Source organism: Dicentrarchus labrax, unplaced genomic scaffold (assembly GCF_905237075.1).
Source record: "Dicentrarchus labrax unplaced genomic scaffold, dlabrax2021, whole genome shotgun sequence".
NCBI classification, from domain to species: domain Eukaryota; kingdom Metazoa; phylum Chordata; class Actinopteri; family Moronidae; genus Dicentrarchus; species Dicentrarchus labrax.
This window is the reverse complement of record NW_026136721.1, coordinates 5585332-5611115: the sequence shown is the minus strand read 5'-3', so window position 1 is coordinate 5611115 and position 25784 is coordinate 5585332. Positions and strand designations below refer to the sequence as shown.

The window sequence follows — 25784 nt, the reverse complement described above, 5'->3', positions numbered from 1 at the left end:
CTGTTTGTAATAAAAATAATGTGGTTCAGTTGTAAGGTACCTTTCATACTGTACATACAATGAAGCTGAAGGTGGCCAAAGTGCACTTAGTTAAAAAGATGACACAAAAATATAATCAACAATACAAAAAAAAGGAAAACATTATATATACTACAGTGGTAAGAAAACACAAGTGGAATAAAATGGTTGTTTTAAGCAGTCAAGTGTCCCTGCTTGCTGGCAGCATTCAGAGGACCTGAGGGCTTGTGAAGGGCTGTAGGCTATGGAGGCCAGTCACAATCCATTAGGAGCTCAAATAATGTTATGTATCTTAACACTTGACACCAAGCACTTTAGCCAGGATATAGTCCCACCTTTTTTTCATTAAGTCTTACTGCAGAATTCTGAATAGGCTGAGAAAGACAATCAATGATAGTGTGAACAAGAAACAATTCAATACAGGGTTAGCATTAAATATTTGCAATGGATGGTAAATGGTAAATGGACCTGTACTTGTATAGCGCCTTTCTAGTCTCCCTTTCACACACATTACTTTACATTACTGGTAAACCATCAAACAGAAACTAACTCATTCATACACATTCATACACCGATGCACAGCATCGGGAGCAATTTGGGTTCAGTATCTTGCTCAAGGATACTTCGACATGTGGCAGGAGGAACTGGGGATCGAACCAACATTACCATGAATTACATTCACTTTGTTTTTCCAATTCAGAAAGTGTGATATTCATCTACTGCATAGAACTCAAAGGGGGGAGTGCATGACTGAGCATACAAAGCAGAAGCAAACACAGGTTGTAGGATGGACCTTTTCTGTGTTTTATTTGTGTTTTTGGTAGTTTTTCCTACAAACTTTGAAGGCTGAACTGTATTCAACAATCAGAAACTTCACCACTAGATGCCACTGGATGCTACACACTGGTCCTTTGATGTTATGCTTTGTAGGTATAACTCATTATGCCTCCTGAAGGAGAGTCTGGGCAGTGTTTTTCAGAGTAAGAATCCTCTTAGAAAGCTTAGACAGAATCCTTGGCAGCTTATTTCTTCTCTAAAAGTCTAAACCTTATAAAGAGTGCTCAGTCTGTCTGTACTTTTAGCTAACCTCTACAACAACATTTTCATTGAGCGCACTGATTTTGTGACAATATGTCAGCGTATGTGGTCTGGGCGCAATCTTATATTTTCATAGTATTCATGTGTTCAGAAATGATCTCATTACAGACATTTTTGAGTGTTTTTATTTGTGGTCTTACACAGGTGTTTTACCTCCTTGAACAGTAAGCATACTGCTTGCTCCTGCTGTCATTCTGCCCTGGCTAAAAACATCTGGAGTAAAATAAGAGAGGCATGGTTAGTGTTCATGTAATACTAAGCCTGTCCCGATGGAGCTATCCCACCTTCAAAACATCTATGCAGTCCTCTGTATCTCTTTTCCTGTGTTTTTCTATCCTTTCCTTCAGTGTGGGTCATTAAGCAGAGAGGGGCACTCTCCACCTACATGCCCCTCAAAGGCAGCCCTTAACTGGGGATAGAGACCTGCCTCACTCCCCTTTCACTGCTGGGAGTCCAGAGGTGGAATGAGTTTTCATGCTTCAAGAAGCACGAGCCTTAACTCTTCTGCTGACCTCTTTCCCTATGTCGATGAGTCTTTTACTTTTTCCAGGATGTGTTTGCTCTTCTCTTTTCTTTTTTCTCCTTTAAATCTCATGCTTGCCCTCTCTCTCTGTCTTTCCCTTTCTCTTTCTTTCTTCCTCTGCCTCTTGCTGTGTCTCTGTTCCCGTCCCTGTTGTCACTGGTCCCCTCGTATAAACTCTTGTCACCATTGTTGTTGCTACTGAAACTTTTAATTGACTTACTTCGTCACCTCCCGTTTTTTCTCTATCCCCTTTTCTTCTCTACTTGTTCAATCTTCTATCGACAGTGATAGAGTTCAAACCCTGACCTGAGCTCCAATTGTCCCCCCTTTCTTTCGTTGTATTTATTTACTTTCTTTATTAGTTATTTTTTCTTCTAACATAATATTTTTTTATATATTATATTTTTATGTAACTGTTTATATATTTTTATATACTGTTTCCTGCTCGTTGTCACTTAATCACGTTATTGCATTATTATTATTAATTACTCAAATTTAACCTTAGTTGCTGCTTGTCATTATTTCTGTGTTGCTTGCATCCACAAAGAAGAGTTGTTCAGAATCTGTTCTGACACACCAAAAAAAACCTCTGGAAAATATTTAGATTTATAATTTTGATTTTATTTGATTTTTTTGATTTTTTTTTGATTTTCTTGAAGTTCTCCATGACTTGTTTTATCTACTTTAGGTACACCCAAGAGGGCAATTTTGCAGTGTTTTATTGAACACAGGGGCACAAGAGGGGGCAATCAGATGTATATTGTGCTGTAAATGTTCTCTCTAGTAAACGAAATGCATTATTGTTGCTTTTTTAGTAACCAACCAGAGAACCCTTGAAGAATAGAGCTTATTTTTCTGAGTGTACAACTAAATTTGAGTTGAGACAAAATAGCAAAACGCTGGAAACACTGGCAATGGGATAACTCTTTTATAACTCTTGACATGGTTTATGATAGAGTGAGAGAGAGCGAGGGAAGGCAGTGATGCAGAGAGAGAATAAGTGCTGTGTAGAAAGAGAAAGAGCGATCGACATATAGACGTACATAGATGGAGACAGAGAGTCATAGTGAAGCCTGTAATCGCTCTGCCTTTGACAAATAACCTCTTCCCTCAACGACACCTCAGCTCACTGCTCCACTGAGATGCCAATTTACTGTGCACACATCAGTCCATCACATGGAGACCTGTGTGTGTGAACTACACAGTCACTCACTCACATTCTCAAGTAAAATCATGCCTGAGGGTTCACACTTTTGCAACATAACATTTGTCCTGCCGTGCGTTAACTACAGTGGTGGCTATATACACACACACATCACTTCCACAAGGTTTGCAGAAGCATGGCTGAGGCTTTCTTTTAGTTTTTTTTCTTCTTTTTGAAGTATGTTTCTTTGCTTGACAATGCAAGCAAACAGTGAAGTCCCTCGGGAAGATAATTAAGCAAAGAGAGGGAATGCTAGACCATCTGAATTTGGCAAACTGGTGTAGTAAGTTGTAGGCTGTAACATGCCTACGACCAAAGGCAGAGTGCCCACAGAGTAACCACAGGACACCACAGTTAAATAATCATCTCACATTTAGATCACGTTTATCCCAGTCGGACATCATTTGTGTATGACTGACATATAAAGGGGTGCTGGAAATCATTTGTTCCCAGACACCTTTAAGTGGAACACTGGCTCAGAAGATATACTTATCTCCCTGCAGCATCAGAAAGGTTGTGAATAGTATCTGTATGTGTACATACAGGAGTTTTTGTATTTTTTACCAGTTAGCTATGACCTAATTTACATGTGTAGTCCCTGGGTAGGAGACAGAGAATAACATACTTCATATGCAGGACGGCAGGTTTGACAGCTGGTTGACTCAGGCTTTCTATTAAGCCAATTTGATTAAACACTATCTATCCTTAATGAGACTCATTCAGATATTCATAGTCAATAGATCTGACACTTCCCATTTATTTTCACCGAAAGGAAAATTGATGGTGCTGGTTAGTTATAGTTTATATATACAAAATTCACTTGCCTTTTGATGTTACACTAGAGCAAAACAATGGGACAAAGAAAATAAAGTCTCCCTAAAACTATCTTTGGTCTTTCCAGTCTTTCCATGGAACGTTAGGTGGAAATAAATCCTTATTCACTGACGTAGATGATAAAAACAGCAGTTTCAGTCACTCTACTCAAGTGCACACGGAGCAGACTGGCTATGTACACAAACCACAGATCATATAACCTAAGTGGTGTTAGGTCACAGGTTTATAAAGTTAATGTTCATTATGTTTTATTATTTTTATCACAAGTATTTGGTTGTTTACTATTTTTGAAATAAATAAAAGAACACTTACTACTAAACGTCATTTAAAACTCATGTGAGATGCCTGACAGATACTCAGGAAATTGGAGCCGTGAAGTAGTTGGGTCTATAATTTTTATCCACACTGAGATTTGCTTTGGAAGCTGACACAGAAGACTCAGCAGCAGCCATTCCACAACACTGATTGTGCATGTACTTTTTTTTATTTTAACTGAGGGAGTTGGAGTTAATTTGAAAAGCTCATTTGACAAAATACCTTGTGGTAAGGTAATAGATTTAGTTCAAAATTAATCTTAGTGGAAGTCACAGGCCTTTTTTGTGTGTGTGTGTGTGTGTGTGTGTGTGTGTGTGTGTGTGTGTGTGTGTGTGTGTGTGTGTGTGTGTGTGTGGATTTTAATGTGGAAATGAATGATGAAAAAATAATATCAGATGCACCACAATATTGTTCGAAGGATTACTTATTAATTTGGCATGGACCCCACTAGTGGATGCTACTTCCCACCCGTGACGTATACACATAGTGAGGTCTACTAAGATAGTAAATGCAGATTCCCTGTGTAAGTTGTAACCCCTCTTTATTTTCCAGCACAATGTGTGGAAAAAATGGAACAGTTTCTGCTGACACACATGTACCTTAGCAGTGTGCCTGTGTGCGTGTGTGCATGTGTGTGTGAATTGGGTGTAATAAACAATTGTTTTCCTTAGAAACTGCTGTAATGGTCTTAAAAAACCACAGGCTGCACAGTGCAAGTCACATAACGTTCATATTTGACTGGTAAAGATGAACCTGTGACCATGACAGTCATTATGTTGCCTTTTCATTACTCAATAGTACAGATCAATTTCTCCTCCATGTACCACATGATTATAGTTCCAGTAATTACTGTACCTGCACATTATCAATAACTACAGTGGCAGCCATGTTAGAAATTGAATGGTGGAAACATGACCAATGGGTGTCTTGGCACTGGAGAAAGATCTTGGATACAGATCAGAAAAAAGACTATTTAGAGACCATGCCAGTTTTTTGGCAAGCGATGATGAATGATTTATGTACACTTCAGGGACCGTTTTCTTCCACTTTATGGGATGATTTAGGAAAAATCCTAAAAATAACATGTGTCAGCGCTATTTTTTAACACTTGATTTTTGAAGTAATTGATTATTAGCAAATTGGTTGCTAATGGCCATCACTGGACTGGCATCTTAATGGACTTATTGGGGCAACCTGATAATAAAGAGTTGCAGTAATCCAGCCTAGAAGTAACAAATGCATGGATTAGTTTTTCTGCATCTGTCTGTGATAGTATGTGTCTAATTTTTGTAATATTACGTAAATGAAAGAAGGCAGTCCTAGAGGTCTGCTTTATGTGGGAGTTAAATGACAAATCCTGATCAAAGATAACTCCAAGATTCCTGACGGTGGTGCTGGAGGCCAAGGTTATGCCATCCAGAGTAACTATATCTTTAGACAGTGAGTCTCTGAGGTGTTTAGGGCCAAGTACAAGAATTTTGTTTTTTTCTGAGTTTAGCATCAGAAAATTGCAGCTCATCCAGGTTTTTATGTCCTTAAGACATGTTTGTAACTTAGATAACTTTGCATGTGATGCATGTCCAATTAACAGCGTCATCAAAAGATGATGACATGTTTACCAACCAGAAAAAGTATCCTAGCATCTACACACAAGTGATTCTTGGTGGCAGCTAGAAAATACTTGTCACTGTTAGTGTCCTGGCTGAACTGATGACTCTTGTACTTCTCTGGAAGGCTGCCTGAGGCTGCTGTTTGAGAGGCATTTGGTCCCAGTTGGATGTCACTTGGTGGGACTGCAGCAATAGCTGTCCCTGCAGGCTGTGACTCCTCACATCCACCCCATGACCATGATCAGTTCCAAGGCAACATGAAAACATCATTTTGTTGGCCATTTCATTGGCCACTGCTACATACATGCACATAAAAATCATAATGTTATATAAAGGGCGCTGTGCATAAGTGCTCTTTCACAGTGCAGAATGAAAAGAAAAAGACTATGCTTAGAGTTCTATACCACATTTGGCTGTCATTTATGGTCACGGTTGCTTCTCTGTCTCACTGCAGGACCTGCAACTCCTCAGTTTCCACCTTTTAACTTGTTCCTAACAAATCGCTTTTAGATTTGCAATGTGGTTGTAACAACAACGCAGGTCGAAATATAGTTTTCTACTTGTTGTCAACTCAAGTAAAATGCAATGCAGCCTCTCTATGCTGTCAGTCTGCTCCGTGTGTCTATGTCTGTATGTGTGTGTGTGTGTGTGTGTGTGTGTGTGTGTGTGTGTGTGTGTGTGTGTGTGTGTGTGTGTGTTTGTGTGTGTGAGACAACCACTTCACCTGCCGCTCTTGTGACAAAGCTCTTAGATAAAATACTTAAATACTGCTCAGGCCATCCTTTTGGAGTTATCTGTGTGTGAATTCATACATACATCTCTTTCTTTTCCCCCGCTTTTACCTCTTATCTCAGCAAGAAAAGGACTGAATGAATCACAAGTTGAAACTGGGATCTTACTTTAACTTATAAAAAGTACACCTATGTACTTTGGAAAACAAAATGAGCTGCAATTTGTCTGCATGCTGTCCTTTTTGCATGAATTTGGATTCACGCATGCGACACAGATCATCCTTGGGGACAAACACAAGCTGCACAACAGATTTATTAGGCTTCATGGTGTCAAACACACACACATTATATATTACAAGATATTTTGGGAAGATCCAGTGGGACATTGATCCTGACTCACACAGTGATTTCTTTTTCTGCTGCACTAAGACAGCTTTTTGTCTGTCAGCCACAGTGATCAATTTCCTCCATTTTTTAGTACAGTACCCAGAGTGGTGTGTGTGCATACATGTGCGTGTGTGTGTGTTGCTTTGCAGCATCTGAGTGAATAAAAGGTCTTTAGATTTACATTTGCAGTGATAGCACAGAGATATAGACTTGTTAATGATGCCTGAACACTCATCCAGAAATTGTGTGTGTGTGTGTGTGTGTGTGGTATTCAGCATTTAGCCTTGAAGGTTTGCATAAGTGGAGCAATTACTAAGCCGGCAAAACAGCATATGGAGAGAGAGAGTGAGAAGGATAAAGAGAGGGAGGGAGGGAAAGCAAGCACTTCCTCCACAACCAAAAAGCCCTCCCTCGCCCATCCCACTGCTCCCGCACATATCCTCTTTTCTCTCTTTGCTTTCTATTTTCTCCGGTGAGGGCAGTGGAGAATGAATAACAGCAGGGCTGGGAAATGGAGACGTGAAGCTCTTTATGCAAATCAAATACCAGCATTGCCATTCATTTCCTTCAGAGCACCCTGAGGACAGAAAAGGAGCCAAAAAGCACTGGGAGAAAACAGTGGGGAAAAGTTGAAGCCAGGTCAAGTTTGAGCAAATATTTTTACAAAGACGGAGCCAGGTTTTGTGAAGGCCAATCACTGATCAGTATTCAGCCTGGCTGAGCTGTGCGCAGTATTGGGTTACAGTTCTCACCAGCCTTGACCGGCCCATACACCACAGTGAAATTTACATAGTGGTTAACATCAAAGCCCACAGTCTGTGAATGCTGAATTTGAGAGCTACAAGCTTTTCTTCTCACATTTATCTCAGAGTTGTTCATTTTAAAATGAACAAAACATCAAAAACTGACTGCAGATTCAAGGACATTAAGATTTAAGAAGGGTTTTGCAGCAGAGTAATTACATGATTTTTAATTTAATGTATTCATCTCCATGTTACATTTTATTTAAATCTCATCCAACATTCACAGTAACAATAAATGCATGATACTGAAACCCTGACTCTAGTAGTTGCTTGCTCTGGAGAATTGTGCCTCAGGGCTTAACTGGAGAGGAAATGAAAGGACTTAGTGACAGTGTGTGTGTGAACTTTGCCATTGTTCATTAAAATTGAACTATGATTTAGAGAAAAAACAGCAGAGGTTTGCAGCCAGTTAATAAGCATGTATTCACTTTTAGAACATCCACTACAACATAACTTAATAATCTGGGCCACATAGAAAGGGACATGTACACACACAGTACACTATATGTATATGAATGTCAGAAATGTTTTTAACTTGGATTGGGCCGCTATGGCTCAGAGGTAGAGCAGTTAGTCCACTAAGCGTAAGGTCCTTGGTTCGATCCCCTGCCGCATGTCAAAGTATCCATGAGTAAGATACTGAACCCCAAATTGCTCCTGATGCTGTGCATTGGAGTGTGAATATGTATGAATGAGCTAGTTTCCGTTCGATGGGCTTTGCCATCACTGAGTGAATGTGTGAAGGTATAAATGTGGCACATAATGTAAAAAGCGCTTTGAGTGGTCGGAAGACTAGAAAGGCGCTATACAAATACAGATCCATTTACCAATTTCATTCATTGCCAATGCCTTCATAAAGATAAAGTTCTACCATTGATCTTCCGCAGTGTCTTCAGTCTGTCTATCTGTAGCCTCGGGGCTGATATATTTAGACAGGCTGTCTGACTCTAAGGCAGAGTCACCACTATTGCCTCAACAGGATGAACTACTATAGGCACCATAGTTACATTTCTGCAAATTAATGCATCACAGGAATTCATATATACTTTTCAACCCAGTTGGGGTTCTGACAATAATGTTTTTCTACAGATGAGACTCTGTGTTTGATTGAATGATGAAAGTGATGATCTAAAGTGGAATTATGATGGAATTTTTTCTATTAACTATGCAGATGTCGCAGTGGGGAGAGTTTCTCCAGGTCCTTTGTCTGAGACAATATGACAAAATGAAGTGTAATGAATGCAGTACACAGGCATCCCACCAACCATGCTTGTCTTCTATTGTTGACAGAGCAACCATCCAATCACCACGGCTCCATCCTGCCTCCGGTACCTCCCCCTCACCGCCAGCAGCCCTCGATAACAGCTCTCAACCAATCCCTGGGCTCCACTCACCACGCTGGCCAATCCCTGAATTCGACGCGGCAGTTAACCCCACCCACTGGAAGCCCGGCCCCTGTGGCCGGCCAATCACCAGCCGAGCTGCAGACCACGCCACCCGAGAGCGTCCCGCTGCAAGACAGCTGGGTGCTGGGTAGCAATGTGCCTCTGGAAACAAGGTAATGTGACTTTATCTTACTTCTTCTCTCTATGTCAGTAATTTCTACTCACTAGGTCTAAACTTGACACTGAAGAGCCATAGCATAGCTGTAGTTACCAGTGTCAGCATTACTGTTTATAGTGACAGTGGTCATGGAATAATGTCAATACGGTGGCCGAGAGGTATCAGCGAATTTCAAAAGCCACAACACAAAGGAAAAAGTCACAGCACAATGGAAAAGTTGCAACACGAAGGAAAAAGTCACAGCACAACGGAAAAGTCGCAACACAAAGGAAAAAATTATAGCACAAGTCACATTCATTCACTGTCCACAACATACAAATACCCAGTAATCTGCTCTTTTTCATTGAGATTTCCCAATCAGGATTTTTTTCCTACAATCCTGATCTAAGTCATTTAATCATTAATTAATGATTATGTATCTGCTAATACAGAATCCTGGTCCAATACTTCTATTTTCCTAGATAATACAGATGGACAGTGCACACCTGAAGTACACGTAAGTTACTGAAATCGATCCAATGTATATGCTTGATACCTGAATAGCTCTGCATTGCATTAAGAAAAATCAGCTGACATAAAACAAAGGATCAACTCAAGCTCAATATAGCTCAATATTACCAATGGCGATCAGTGAAAAAATGCTGTTAACCGCACCGATACCAATCTTTGAAATCGGATCAGACATACTTTTAAGAGAGAAGGCATTAGCTAGTGTAAGCTATGCTGAACAAAAGCATTTTTTGCAAAAACACTTTGTGGCTCCATTATTTCTATAAAGATTCAAAAGGAAGTTGATATATGTCCTTGAATGCAAGCAAATTGAAGAAGTCTTAACGTCTAAAACATGTCTAGCAAAAATGGGTGCAAAGAGTCACAAGATGGAGGGGTGTGGTTATTAGTAGATATGATGTAATTGATTTGAACCAACCTCTGAATGTACAAGATGTTTATGGCCACCAAGGAAGGGGGCATGGCGATCTGATTCAGATGCCCCGGTTCTCTTTAGGCAGACTGTGAATCCAAATATACACTGAATCAGCTTCTTTGTTGAAGCCTTTTACCTCTTAGTTTCCCAGACCTATAGACTCTAAAGTGCAGTGGTCCTTTCAAAGCACTAGAAAGCTAACTCTCTAACGGCAGTTAGCAGTAGTTATGACCTGATATGTGATATGCTGCCCCCTATTGTTTTGTATTATGAATTATTACATATTGCATCTTTAACCATGACCCTATGTTAACCAGACAAGATGCTGTCCACTCTCTCTTTTACTCCATCTTCCTTTTTCTATCCCACTTACGTTAATGTCTCTCACCCAGAGAGAAAAGGGGAGGGACTGGTGGATGGAGAAATGTCTGCCACTCCCACCACTTGGCTGTGTGTTTGTGTGTGAGAATTTGTGGAACAGCCAAACCATGAACCCTGGTGTAGTTTTATATTCTTATGAATGACTTGCATGCACACACACAATTTATGAGGGTAACTTTAACCTTGACCCTTAAATTCAGCGGACAATTTGTAACCAACTCTTTCTTTTCTTCTTTCTTCTTTCTCTGTCTCACTCTCCCTTGTCTCATTCCCTAAGAGAAGAAAGGGGGTGCTGATAGATTGATAGAGGGGGAAATGTCTGTCTCTAGGATCTTTACAACCCACAGTATTTTGGCTGCATGTGTGTGCTGGAGAATGTTTGGACCTTTGGGACAGCCAAACCATGTCCCTGGCTCAGCTTTATATTCATATGAAAGGCTAATACACACACACAAACACACAGACACACACACACACACACACACAGTTCAGAGCATCATCTTTCAATACTGAGCCCACCCCCACTGAAAAGACAGTCCCTACACTATGTGGTATGTATGAGGGTGTGTGTAAGAAATAGTGTGTCTTTGTCTTTCTCACACACACACACGTGCGTTTTCAGACTTTGAGATGAAACAACTTGCAAGGCCTTCAGGAGACAGGGTAAGAAAGAATATCAGCCCGCGGGGTGGAGCTGAAAAATAAATGCTGTGTGACCCAAAGGCACTCCCTGCATGGCAAATCAAACACATCCATCCTCTGCTGGACGCTGCAGTCAGCACTCCCTCTCTGTCCTGCAGACAAAGAAATCCAACATCTTCAAGGCTAAATGTACTGTGCTGGTTGGTTGGTTGGTTGGTTGGTTGGTCCGTCCGTCCGTCCGTCATACAGTCCGTTCCTTTTTCCTTCTTTCCTTCTTTCCTTTTCTCTCTTTCTTTCTTTTCCTTTTACTTTCCTTTTAAGAATACTCATACTATATATGTGGTTTCTAGTATACATTTTTATTTCTTTCCTTTTCTTCCTTTTTTTGTATAGCGCCAATTCATAACAGAAGTTACGGTCACACAGTTTCTGACTGTCCCTCAACAATACAACATGAAGTCTGACAGCGGACTTCGTAATATTAGTCAGTGATATTAGTGGAGCAGTAGCGCTAACGGTCTGGATCAGAAACGTTTAATTAGTCGCGATTTGACTTTACAAACAGCGCAGCAAGTCACTACAGCTGCTTTGTGCTAATCAAAGTTATACAATCTCACCAAACATTTTTTTTTTTTCACAGTCACACAGCTTCTGACTGTTCCTCATATTACAACAGAAAGTCTGACATCGGCCCAGCCTGTGTGACTACAGTGTTAGCCACATTAGCATAGCATGTTAATGCCAAGTCCAGCAGGCTAACCTACACAATGAACAGTAAAACAACATTAAATAGAGAAAAACTTACAGCTTCCAAGTGTGAAGTTGGGTGACAGACGGTTCGTATCGGTCCATGAGCTGGTACTCCTCTGACAGCAACAGTATTAAAAAAGTCTAACTTCTAGGACATTAATTAGTCAGTATAGTTACTTATTTACTAAGCTGCACCCAGCTACTGTAATATCAGCATTCCCTGTCCCTCTTTCACATTACTATATACCTTAGGCAGAAAGTCATTCTTTCCATCCACTGCTTTAGACTTTTCAGGTTCAGGTTTGTACTAATTCTTTGTGGTCGCTTTTTTAAAAACAATAAACAATAGTTTGTACCAGTCTTTTTTTAATAATTGCAACGTCACTTAAACCGAGATAAAGGACCTTTACATCATTAGGTATTTCATATCCCAAAATCGTTCTTAGAGCTAAACATTTTTTTCCCAATATATAAGAATTTCTGTCCAAAAAATGTCCAAAACATATTGGAGTGGTTGGTCCACACTTTCTCCAGCACTGTTGTTGCCAGTAGCAGAGCATTTTCATAAGCTCATGTTTGGGTTAAAGTGTCTGTTTCAAGGTGACAGCCCTGCAGACATGTGGCAGATCATGTACATGCAGATGATGGTGTTTTGCTCCTCGCTAAGTGGTGATAGGTTAGTTCCAGTGTGTTTGCAAGGCCATCCACTTTATATTCCCATATTATGCCTCTTCTCAGAAAAGTTTCATCAGCAATTTGGCCTAAAACACAAGTTCAAACCTGTGTCAATCTTTCAAGTGCAAACTGCCAGATCACTTTGTGAAACTTGAGTTGCTGATGAAATACAGCTGTCTACAGTTTTCTCTCAACTCTTCAGTCAGCGTCGCTCTGTCTTTTATTTAAATATTTCACTTTTTAAAGAAAAAAATATGTTTTCCCCCAGATAGTTTCAAAGCTTTAGCCACCCACCGTCTCAATATTCCAAAGTTTAAAAATCAATGGTGATGCAAAGACCTATAAGAAGATGTAACATAAAGATACATACGCATACACAACCAAAGTAGCACGGATTCAATCAATAGTAAATATCTAATCAGTGAAACTGCATCACAATCTTTATTTCAGAGTTTGACACTGACTGGTGTAGATCTGATGAGATCAATATTACTCCCACACACCAGTCTAACACAGGTTAATGTTCAAACACTGGCTGTTTCTCTCCCAACATACCTGTCAGCTGACATGGTATCAAATAGACTGTGTGTGTGTGTGTGTGTGTGTGTGTGTGTGTGTGTGTGTGTGTGTGTGTGTGTGTGTGTGTGTGTGTGTGCGCGCGTGCGTGTGTCAAACAGCAATGGTATCATATGGACTCTGTAGTCTTCACAGACAAAACACTCACCAACTGACATATACCTTTACCCTATATACTGTTCTCTCTTACCCTCTCTCACATACTCAGACACACACACACACACACACACACACACACACACACACACAATACACAAATACACACACTACATGATACCACAACTTTGCCTCTCTCATCCTCGCTCATACTGTCTTAACCTTGGCTCTAGGAATATGTGTCTGTGTTTGTGAGCGGACTTAGAAATACCATTTTCACACAAATATGATACGGAAGCTTCTCCAGATTGAATGCCAAATACACTTTCCATATTCACAGATAAACATTACATTACATGTTTCTCTCCTTTCACTTCTGCTCCTCTTTTTCCCTGTTTCTCCTAGTCTTGTTCTTTTTCCAGCTTTCTCTCCTCTCTGCTACCTGCCTCTCTTTCCTCTACTGCCCCATTCTGTCCTCAGTTTTCTCTTTCATTTGTTAATTTTAAATCACTGCTTTTCTCTCATGTGTTGATTGATTGGACATTTATTGCTAACACTGTGGGAAGTGAAGTTGTGCTCCATACCAGCTCCTTAACACGTGAGTGATACATGGCTACACGTTATGACGCTACCTTGAGTAATAATAGACATTTGTTTTCCTTTTTGCTTTATTGCTGATTTATACTTGTCATTCACTTTACTGGAGAACCATGTACCTGATCACTGCTCCACACATGGTTCAGAGAAATAGAAAAGCCCCCAAAACACCACAAATCTTTCACTCCTATTCATCATAATGACAGTCACAGCTGCCTAAACGTGAATAAAGTTAGTGAGCTAAGGGTAGCTTTAACCCAGGCTTTTTGGCCTCCGAATGGTAGCTCAGTCTCTAGTAAACTACATCACTATGGTATGTAATGGCAGCTTTTCGTGAGAACCTGTGTCATGCTGTGAGTAATCAGAACAGGTGCTGCAGGAATGTTGTCAACAGTTTTTTAATTCAACAGGAAGAATATGTTTCTTACTTACTTCTTACAGGTACCACAATGTTTCTATAATGAAAACAGAATAGAAATTAAGTGGAAATTCATCTTTCTTCACCGACATACAATTCAATTCAAGTCAATTTTATTTGTATAGCGCCAATTCATAACAGAAGTTATCTCAGGACACTTTTCAAATAGAGCAGGTCTAGACCGAACTCTTTAAAACATTAATTACAGAGACCCAACAGTACCACCATGAGCAAGCACTTGGCGACAAGGGCAAGGAAAAACTGCCTGTTAAAAGGCAGAAACCTAGGACAGATCCTCCGGCTCTAGGTGGGTGGTCGTCTGTCTCGACCAGTTGGGGTGAGAGAGAGAGAGAGAGAGAGGCAGAGAGAGAGAGAGAGCGAGAGACAGGTGCACAGATACACCGATACACCGATCAGCCATAACACTATGAGCACTGACTAGTGAAGTGAATAACACTGATTATCTGGTTATCATGGCACCTGTCAGTGGGTGGGATATATAAGGCAGCAAGTGGACATTTTGTCCTCAAAGTTGATGTGTTAGAAGCAGGAAAAATGGGCAGTGTGAGGATTTGAGTGACTTTAACAAGGGCCACATTTTTATGACGACTGGGTCAGAGCATCTCCAAAACTTGTGGGGTGTTCCCGATCTGTAGTGGTCAGTACCTATCAAAAGTGCTCCATGGATGGAAAAGTGGTGAACCGGAGACAGGGTCATGGGGGGCCAAGGCTCATGGATGCACATGGGGAATGAAGGCTGGCCCATGTGGTCCCATCCAACAGACAAGCTACTGTAGCTCAAGGTGCTGAAAAAGTTAATGGTGGTTCTGATAGAAAGGTGTCAGAACACACAGTGCATCACAGTTTGTTGGTATGGGACTGCAGAACATTATGACCACCAGGGTGCCCAGGTGGTCATAATGTTATGGCTGATCAGTGTGTGTTAGAATACATGAGATAAATAACAATAAATAATAACCAATTAGAAAGTACAATAATAACAACAAAAACATATCCAGGCAGACATAAAATATTATATATATACTATATTAATATATTATATATGTCTTCTGTCCAATTTGACTTTTTTTTTACATGTCTACAACGTCAGGCAGTCAAGGCACTCTGAAGACTCTCTACTCAAGAAATGATCTCGATGGGATTTGAAGATGCGATTGATGGAGCCAGACCACATCACAGAACCAATGTTATAAAGCAGTGCCCAGTGAAAATTCTGTGGAACTCTGCAAAGACAGAAGGCAGAGAGATAGAGAAGTATTTAAAAATATAGCAGCAAGATGATGAAGGTCTCTTGCTGTGCTATTGGATAGATGTGACCAACTGATGATATCCCCAGACAATGACAGCAAAGAAATGATGCGTGAACATGCGTGAGAGGAGTAAACAAGTTCCAAGGAAGAGCGACGGACTATGAAGCTAATTTGACGTTGAAGTGTCAAAACTGTGTAATTAAAGCAATGGCCATGTCACATGATGCACACTGGCCCAGAAAGACTTTTTCCCAAAAGGTTACATTGTGAAAGAAGTGGATGCAAACTGGTGGATAATAGTTTTTTTAGCATCAACACCCCGCAATACAGGGGAGATCCAGGTAATTTGTTGAACATTTTTGGCTTCATTTACCACTGAGCACCTTCCATGGGAATGAACGAAGCGTGCCCCCAAATCAAGTTCTCTTTATACATCCATGGGTGTGAAACCAGGATGGAGAGAGAAATTTACTACAGGCCCATATGCAAAAAAAGACAGGACTTAAGAAGAAAAAATCAAATAAATGTGGCTGAAATGTGAAACACTGACTCAGATGTTATTCAATTTCAGCCTCACTTTGAGTTTGATTTAATTTTATTTCTATAGCACCTAATCAAAACAGAAGTCATCACAAGGCAGTTTTCATATAAAGCAGGTCTAGAGCAGGTATACTCTTTATGATGTATTGTACAGCAGATTATATGAGTGACAGAAAATAAAACTGTTGGCAGACACAGAGAGATAACGTAAAGAGGTGTGTTATGGACATTTATTGGGTATAGAGGAGGGAATGGGGTGAGATGTGTCAGGACAGTGTGAATGTCCTCATTTAGAAGTGCAAATCCCTCCATTAACACACTCTCTCTCTCTCTCTCTCTCTCTCTCTCTCTCTCTCTCTCTTCTCTCAAAGACACATCTCGAACAATCACAGACACACACTCACAGATTGCACCTGTTGTGTCAAGGGACACCCAACACAACTGGTGTTCACTAGATTGAACAGGCATGGATGTCAGTTTCACACACATAGCTTCACCTTTGGGTGCTGAAACAGCGACCCTTGCTCTGATGTCTTGATTCTTAATATTAAACCAATACCATGCTAATTATTATTAAAGAAAACAGTTGTACAAATGTAAAGTACAAATGTATTCTTAAGACAAAAAAAAGTTCAGATACTTGATTGTTTTCTATAAAGCAAATCAATAAATCCAACTTAAAAAGAAGGTGCAATTCAATATGGTACAGACAGAATTGTTTTATTCCTAATAAACACTAAATCATAAACAAAAAATATTTTTATGTGTTTTTAATCTCATTCTCTACTTATACAATACTAAATGTATTGTATTCGGGCAATTTCTTTTTGGCCTCTGGATAAAAAAAACAAAACAAACAGTCCTTTTTTCAGGTCCTTTTACTAATAGTGTTCTCTGTCTGTAATTTCACAATGTTTTACAAAACACTTATAAAACTTCAACATCAACAATCTGCATTGTGCAAATAACTTCATCATATTGCAATGCCCATACTACTGCTGCCAGACTGATGTGCTTGAGCTGACACTCTTCTAGTTGGCTAACTGAGCTGTAAGAGCAGAAATCATTGAGATTTATACAACAATATAACAGTTAAACAAAAATAAACAATTGCTTACAAATAAAAAAAATTAAACTTTTGACTGACAGCCACAGCAACTGTAAACATCACTCACACTGCTGTATATCAACTAGAGGTCTTTCTTTTCAATGTGCAAAGTCCACACTACTCCTGCGATATTGTGTGTCTTCCAAGGTACGCTTAATATCTCCTCGTCACCTCCATTTTTTCTGTTTACTAACTAACTGCGTCTGTGGCGCCGCGAAAAAAGATAGTGATGGTGCGTTCAAGGCACCTCAAAAACACGGGTGCAGAGGATATAAACTATGTAATAATCGATGTAACCATGGGTTTTACCGATGCAGATACGCAAAGAAAGATACATTGCGCATTTAGCCGGCAGTTGTATCCGATACACACTAAAGCTACCGGTGCACTCGCATCGCAAACGTCTGTCTCGGACCACCGATTCAAATCGGTGAATCTCTCCATCCCTACTGGGAACAGGTTCTGTGTTCACTGTGGATTTTCTACAATGTCATGTTGAGTCCAAAAGAGATTTTGTAGAAGTATGTATGAAATTTTGGGAGTACATGCAAGTGCTAGATGCATTTTTACATGAAATAAATAAATTAAATAAAAAGTCACTAATACTTTTCACACATCCACCCCTACACTGTATTAGCAACAAAATTGCAAAACTATGAACAAACAAATAAGTCTTCTGATCAATGTTTCAAAAAGCGAGTTAATTATGTCCCACACACAATTATGTCGTAAACTAGCCGTTGTCTCAACAGGACATTATGTATGATGGCCATTCACTAGACACAAATCAGAAGCACTTTGTGTGGGTGTTTGCGTGGTTTTAAGCATGGAGGGGAAGAGTAATTAAATGGTCAAATGTAAATGAAAATGATCGTTTTATCCCACATACTGTAGGCAGTGGTCGTCTGTGGATCATTCTCATGTGTGGTAATGTATGGAGAAAGCTGTTGTTTATTTTTAGACCATTGTCCCAGTGTTAGGAATGCCAGCTACAGTATATACAACATCTACTATCCACACATTAGTTACAGTCATTTTCTTTTCTCTTTTTGTTAAACACACAGATGCGCACACACACACACACACACACACACACACACACACACACACACACACACACACACAAACACCCTCAGCAGCATAATTCTCTGCCTCCTTTTGTCACTCCTATTGTCAAGGCCCAGTATAAATAGTGTAATGTAATGTAAATTCAGGTTGTAGAATAGTGCATTTGAAGAGCTGTTATTATTAGTAGACCATCAGATTAGTTGTGGTTGCAAACATGCTAGTCTCAGCTAAGCACACTGTGGTTCCGGTCATTTTAAACTTGATTATCCTCGCTCTGTCTGTCTGCTGTAATTGCCTTGCATCTAAACACTCATAAAAGGCATATAGACTAGTTAGTCTGCTATCTGCAGTCCCACCAGGATTATGTCTCACAAGGAGCTCTGTCTTCAGTTCACACTGAGCTGCCAACTACAGCTGGATTGATATGACTATAACTTGCAGTGGGGATCATGGAAATACCACGACTGTTCTTCGATTAAAGCGGCTGTTTGCGGATTTATCGCCGTCGAGGTTATACATATATATGATTTAAAATATTAATATAGCAGCAAACAACTATTTCTATGTAAAGATAAAGTCGAGTCATGGTGTCACACTCCCTCTGCCTGTATTGCTATCACAGCCTCTTTGTGGTTTGTTTCCATATCCGATGTGCTCTGCGCACAGCTAGTAGAGCTCAACTGAAACAGCTGTTTTTATCATCCACATCAGGGAATTAAAGGTATTATGTGAGTTTTATTTTGTTTTTCTACATTTTGAATGAAGTTACAATGTTATAATGATCTACGAGGTAAAATTATGTTTTTGTCTGTGGAGATCTGGTGGTGAGTGATAGCTATATTACAGCTGTTTCTGGTTAAAAAAAAGATCTTTCTCAGTATGGATCCTTTCCATAATGTTGTCAGACACTTAGAATAACAATATGAGCCTGACAGTGGCAAAAACAACCACTTTTAGTGGACAGATTTTGACATATATGACTAATAAATATAAAAAAAGATTTTTTTCTTGGTTACAGATTTTGTAAAAACAAATTCCTGATGTATAAAAAGCATTATATATCTGTATTTATCTGGTGTTCTAGTAAAGAACATGAGAAGAAACAGATGAACATCACCATCAATCCAGAATTACTTTCATCATGCTCAGCTTTCCAAGCATGACGAACGGCCGGCTATCAGATGTCAACATCATGTTCATTTTTCCATAAATGTTTAGGGGTCATTTTCTGCAATTGGGTTTGAATTACATTTGCAGCTGTATTTTCAGATATCTTGTTGTTAACAAGATTTTGCAAGTGTTCAGCTTCACAGCCCAAGATAATTGCAACTTCATAGCTAATTGATGTGAAAGTGATGTTGGTGATTAAAGGTGGAAACAGGGAAAATTCAATTCAATTCAATTCAATTCAATTCAATTTTATTTGTATAGCGCCAATTCATAACAGAAGTTATCTCAGGACACTTTTCAAATAGAGCAGGTCTAGACCGTACTCTTTATAACATTATTTACAGAGACCCAACAGTACCACCATGAGCAAGTACTTGACGACAAGGGCAAGGAAAAACTGCCTGTCAAAAGGCAGAAACCTGGGACAGATCCTTCGGCTCTAGGTGGGTGGTCGTCTGTCTCGACCAGTTGGGGTCAGAGAGAGAGAGAGAGAGAGAGAGAGACAGACAGACAGGTGCACAGCAACAACAGTATTGGTAATGGCAATCTAGCAGGACCATGGCAGGAGGCTCCACCAGGATCGATAAGAACCTGCGAGACGAGAAAGCACAAGAACTCCGGGGAAGAAGTGAAGTTAGTAACATGCATAAATGGGACATGAATGAGTGCAGAAAGAGAGAGGAAGAGAGGAGCTCAGCGCACCATGGGAAATCCCCCGATAGTCTAGGCCTATAGCAGCATAACTAAGGGATGGTTCAGGACTCACCTGATCCAGCCCTAACTATAAGCTTTATCAAATAGGAATGTCTTAAGCCTACTCTTAAATGTGGTGAGGGTGTCTGCCTCCCGAACCACAACTGGAAGCTGGTTCCACAGGAGAGGAGCTTGGTAACTGAAGGCTCTGGCTCCTGTTCTACTTTTAGAGACTATAGGAACCACAAGTAGCCCAGCATTCAGAGAGTGTAGTGTTCTAGAGGGGTAATAGGGTGCTATGAGCTCTTTAAGATATGAAGGGGCCTGACCATGAAGTGCTTTATAGATGAGGAGGAGAATTTTAAATTCTATTCTACATTTTACAGGGAGCCAATGCAGAGAAGCTAGTACAGGAGAGATGTGATCTCTTTTTCTAGTTCCTGTCAGTACTCGTGATGCAGTGTTCTGAATTAATTGGAGCGTTTTAATGGACTTATTGGGGAAACCTGATAATAAAGAGTTGCAGTAATCCAGCCTAGAAGTAACAAATGCATGGATTAGTTTTTCTGCATCTGTCTGTGATAGGATGTGTCTAATTACGTAAATGAAAGAAGGCAGTCCTAGGTCTGCTTCATGTGGGAATTAAATGACAAATCCTGATCAAAGATAACTACAAGATTCCTGACAGTGGTGCTAGAGGCCAAGGTAATGTCATCTAGAGTAACTATATCTTTAGACAGTGAGTCTCTTAAGATTTTTGGGGCCAAGTACAAGAATTTCTATTTTTTCTGAGTTTAACATCAGAAAATTGCAGCTCATCAAGGATTTCATGTCCTTAAGACATGTTTGTAATTTAGATAATTGATTAATTTCATCGGGCTTGACTGATAGATATAACTGCGTATCATTTGCATAACAGTGAAAGTTAATGGAGTGATTTCTAATAATGTTGCCTAAAGGGAGCATATATAAAGTAAATAGTATTGGTCCAAGTACAGAACCTTGTGGAACTCCATTACTAACTGTAGTATTTATTGAAGATTCATCATTAACATGTACAAACTGCGAACAATCTGATAAATATGACTTAAACCAGCTTAGTGCGGTTCCTTTAATGCCAATTTGATGCTCAAGTCTCTGTAAAAGAATATTATGGTCAATGGTGTCAAATGCAGCACTAAGATCTCATAATACAAGTACAGTGTAAAAGTGTCCTGAGATAACTTCTGTTATGAATTGGCGCTATACAAATAAAATTTTATTGAATTATATGCTCAAGTCTCTGTAATAGAATATTATGGTCAGTGGTGTCAAATCTAATCAAATATCTAACTACTAACTACTAAGTACAGAGACAAGTCCATTGTCTGAAGCAATCAAAAGGTCATTATTAACTTTAACCAGAGCTGTCTCTGTGCTGTGATGAACTCTAAATCCTGACTGAAAATCCTCAAATAAACTATTGTTATGTAAAAAGTCACACAACTCTTTGGCGACTACTTTCTCCAGAATCTTAGAGAGGAAGGGGAGGTTAGAGATTGGTCTATAGTTGCCTAAAACCCCTGGGTCAAGAGTGGGCTTTTTAAGAAGGGGTTTAATTACAGCTACTTTAAAGGACTGTGGTACATATCCTTATAATAAAGAAAGATTAATCATATCCAGTAAAGAAGTGCCAATTAAGGGTACGACTTCTTTAAGCAGCCTAGTTGGGATCGGGTCTAACAGACAGGTTGATGGCTTCGATGTAGAAATTATTGAAGTTAACTGGTGAAGATCGATAGCAGAAAGACAGTCTAAATATGTATCTGAGTTTACATTAGTTAAAGTTCCTGAACTTGGAGAGCCACTGATAACTGTTGATGGCAGTTGGTGATTCATTTTCTCTCTAATAGTAATAATTTTATTATAAAAGAAGCTCATAAAGTCGTCGCTACTTAAGTTTATGGGGATATGTGCCTCAATAGAGCTGTGACTCTCTGACAGCCTGGCTACGGTGCTGAAGAGGAACCTAAAATCAGTTTAGTTTATCATGGGAGACCACCATTATTGTCAGATTAGATTAGAATTACTATATTTTAATAAATTCACATCAGTGACAGCTGTTGTTGGGCAAAACAGGATATTTTAATTTTTTCAATATTTCTTTTTTAAAATGAACTTTAATCTCTATCACCATCTGGCTTCTCTCGTTCTTTGTGTGTGTGTGTGTGTGTGTGTGTGTGTGTGTGTGTGTGTGTGTGTGTGTGTGTGTGTGTGTGTGTGTGTTTGTAATCTAGTGGCCACACCTGTCCTCCACCTGTGTCTGCGTCACTCTCTCTCTGAGTGAAAGTGTAATAAAATGTAACTTTTTTTGGCAATTAACATTCCATAGAAACATGAGGCATTTTAATATGCCGATAAATACAAATAAAAAATGTAAAGTGGCAGGCATAAAAATTAACCCCCGAGCACACGCACACACCCACACACACACACACTCACAAAATACAGTACACCTTTCAGCACAAATAAGTATACCCTTCAAGTATTTGTAGTTTATTTCGACAAATCTTCATTTTGTTCGTAAAAAATAGAGGAAATAAAATACACTCACATACCACTGCTTCATCCAAAAGCCCAATAAATAAAAACAGCAGCAAAACAACACCACAGACAGAGAATCAAATTCATCCATGCAGTAAGATTAATGCCATATAGGCATACATAAGAGTCATGGTGTTTTTCTTCCTTTCCCTCCACAATATTTGTGTTAATGCATGATAACTCTTGTTAAACAGCAGCAGAGGAGTTAGTTAGATGTGCTTCCACCTATGTATTGCTGCATGTTGATTGCAAAAGCTTTAGCATTTATACTAATTTACAGTGTGGTCAGAGTGCAACCCTGTGGTGTGGTGGATTGAAACACAATGTAATCAACCTCTTGGATGGATTTAAACCTGCAGTTGAATGTGTTCAAGCACTATATTATTGTACTCCAAGCACCTGCGATGCATGCTAACGCCAGGTGAATAGACTCCCAGTCCCGCTAGTTGTTAACTCTGACCATTGAGTCAGGGGCTGAGAGGACATGGGATAAATGGCTTAACAGTAACCAGCAGATTGGAAACAGGAAGTGCTGTGGACCCTGAGGAGCAGGACTGAGAACAACTCGAGTATTTTACTTATTCACACTCGCTCCACTTAAAGTGAAAACTAATGGGTTTTCTCTGACCTTTAACTGGTGATGATCACATTAAGTAGACTTGTTACAATGTTTTATGAATAAGATAATCTCCCAAAGGCGCATGCCATGATAAATTGGTAGACTAAAAAACATGTTTTCTATTAGCTACCAAAAGCAAAATACTCTACAGTATATCCAACAAATAATATTACAGTTGTCTTTTTATGTTGAACATTGCAACCCATGTTTAAACCATTGCTTTAATGTTGCCATACATTCTTCCATGAGATTGCACCCCCTCATAATGTATGTAATGTAAAATATAGTATCTACTCTTGTTGTCTTAGGTTGTTGTTCGCTTGACTGACTAAATATCATGTTTTTGATTAAATGCTTAAAAATGTGTTTGTGCTTTAACTGCTTGAACTCGCATACAAAACACAGTGATGCTCAGTGTCTTTCTCTCACTGTAGTTCTGTTACCCGTCTCTTTCTCTATTTATTCGGTCTCTCCAGCTTTAAGTCCTGCTCTCTCTTTTTTCTGTCTTCTATCTCTCTCTTCTCATCTTGCCTCAAGGCAGGTATTAATTGAAGGGCCCTTGTTATAATAGGTTCTAATTGTTAATCACACAGCCTTGTTAGAGAGCAGTCTGATTGTAATTACAGATGCTCGTTAGCCGGGGTTCTGTCATTAATTAGACATTGTGACCTTGGTAATTACTGCAGCCATGTATGTGCCAGTGATTTCCACAGACAGCCTTATCTGCAATAGAAAATAACTATTTGGCCTTCATGTGGACAGCCATATAAATCAGGGCTTGCCCACTTTCCAAGGGCAGGTAAAACTAGCCGTCTCGGACTAGTACATCTAGCAACTTAGAAAAAAGAATGAAACCTATAATTTTTTACAGAGCTGATGACTATGTATTGCACAGTTTCACGCAAGTTTGGGAGCAACATGGATAAAATGGGGTTTTTTGAATGCACGTCAAGTTTCCAGAAAAAAGAGCGGACACAATGTTTTCACAAAACAACATCCAGAAAAAACACACCAATTCTGTTATTGGAATAACTTGTTGTAGACCCCAAACTATAGTATAATAATCATATAACAATAAGTATAATCATCAGTATTTTCCTTCCTGATGAAAACCTATTTTCTTAAGAAATACCTCACAATCATAACAATCACTTTCTTGTCACTCTTAATAACATTTGATTGAGTCTTCTTACAAATTCCTTAGTCAATAACTGAAAACTTCTAATATGTGCTTAAATCAATTGTCATAATACTAATCTGTACATTTTCAGACATTTCTGAGAAACCTTGCAGTTGCACTTTACTTTTCGCAAGTTCACAGATTATCTGTCTCATGTACTACTGTCAGGATATAGTGAATGTTTCAGAAAATATGACAAAAAGTTATTTCTATGAAAATTACCTTATGCAGCTTTAATTGCAGATAACTTATGGACAATGAATTAGTTCAGGGCTGGTGGCAGAACGTGGTTATGACTGAGTTAAGAGATGTAGGCTAAAAAGAAAAAATGCACATCACAGGCTTCATTAATCAAATTAATGAACATAATAAAGCTGTCACCCTGCTGTGAACCCACTTACAGCACATGTTGTGACACATGCTTGTGAACAGTTGTAGGTGATTATGACAGTCACAACCATTGTGGTCTACTTAAAGACAAAATACATGCTGTGCTGGCTATCTACAGTGATCTAGTAATAATAATCTAAGTAATACACGGAACCACCAACTGTTGATTGGTCTGAACTAGTGTGAAAACTAAAGTGAAGAATGTGTTGCTAGTTTAAAAGCATAACCTTACAGCACTTGTTGTTAGGGCATCAAAATTCACACACTCACCAGACGCTGGCACAGGGTGGTGTGACAAGTGTGTACTAAATCCAATGTCCCATACTAATGTACCACACCTAATTTCTCTGTCTTCCTTTTTCTCACCCTCCAGGCACTTCCTCTTTAAGACAGGTACAGGCACCACCCCCCTCTTCTCTACCGCAACTCCTGGCTACACTATGGCAACAGGCTCAGTGTACTCCCCACCCACCAGGCCGTTGCCAAGGAATACCTTGTCCCGCTCTGCCTTCAAGTTCAAGAAATCCTCCAAGTACTGCTCATGGAGGTAAGATGAATGAACAAGCAAAATCAACTGTCCGATCAGCCATCCCAGCCATGCAGTGCTTAATCTTCCTCTTTAAAAATATGTTTCTTTGTATTGTGAAGGTTATTAGCGACAAAAGCAATACTGAAGATGCTGACAGGAAACAATATTTTTGTTTTGGTTTTTCTTTCTCTCAGGTGTACAGCCCTCAGTGCAGTAGGACTTTCTGTACTGCTCTCTGTCCTGCTCTGTTACTGCATAGGTAAGACAACACACTATTTCTCTCTTTGTCTGTCTCTCTGTCATACACATTTCAAAATCACTGTGAATTTATTAACGTACATCAGTCCGAAGGGTTAGTTTGGCCCAGGCATAGAATGGAGAATTAGACTTTTATTTCTGCTTCCCCTGATTTTTTTCATTGTTAATCCCACCTCTTCTAATCTTGTCCAGCTTCCTTCCCTTCCTGGCCGCTCTTGTACTCTCGTTG

The 25784-nt window shown here is 39.5% G+C and overlaps 2 protein-coding genes and 1 long non-coding RNA gene across 14 annotated transcripts in view; 2 read left to right on the top strand and 1 right to left on the bottom strand.

Annotated features, from left to right (window-relative positions):
• Positions 1–25784, top strand: part of LOC127355461 (teneurin-3) — a 361742-nt gene that overhangs the window by 229598 nt on the left and 106360 nt on the right. For all 11 annotated transcript variants that reach the window (XM_051386366.1, XM_051386371.1, XM_051386367.1 and 8 more), the window contains 3 exons: positions 8814–9081; positions 25142–25315; positions 25492–25556. In XM_051386366.1, the coding sequence (XP_051242326.1) occupies positions 8814–9081; positions 25142–25315; positions 25492–25556 (507 nt within the window). The remainder of the gene's footprint in view (positions 1–8813; positions 9082–25141; positions 25316–25491; positions 25557–25784) is intronic.
• Positions 14243–25784, bottom strand: part of dctd (dCMP deaminase) — a 145349-nt gene continuing 133807 nt past the window's right edge. The window contains exon 7 of one of the 2 annotated variants that reach the window (XM_051386459.1): positions 14243–14429. Coding sequence is in view for 1 of the 2 variants with exons in the window: in XM_051386460.1 (XP_051242420.1) it covers positions 19708–19894 (187 nt within the window). In the remaining variant the exon portion in view is untranslated. Of the gene's footprint in view, positions 14430–19535; positions 19895–25784 lie in introns of those variants that run through there. The other variant, XM_051386460.1, reaches the window with a different exon arrangement.
• LOC127355522 (uncharacterized) lies at positions 14384–19936 on the top strand. Its single transcript, XR_007881780.1, has 2 exons — positions 14384–14453; positions 19747–19936. It is a non-coding gene; the product is annotated as an uncharacterized LOC127355522 (long non-coding RNA).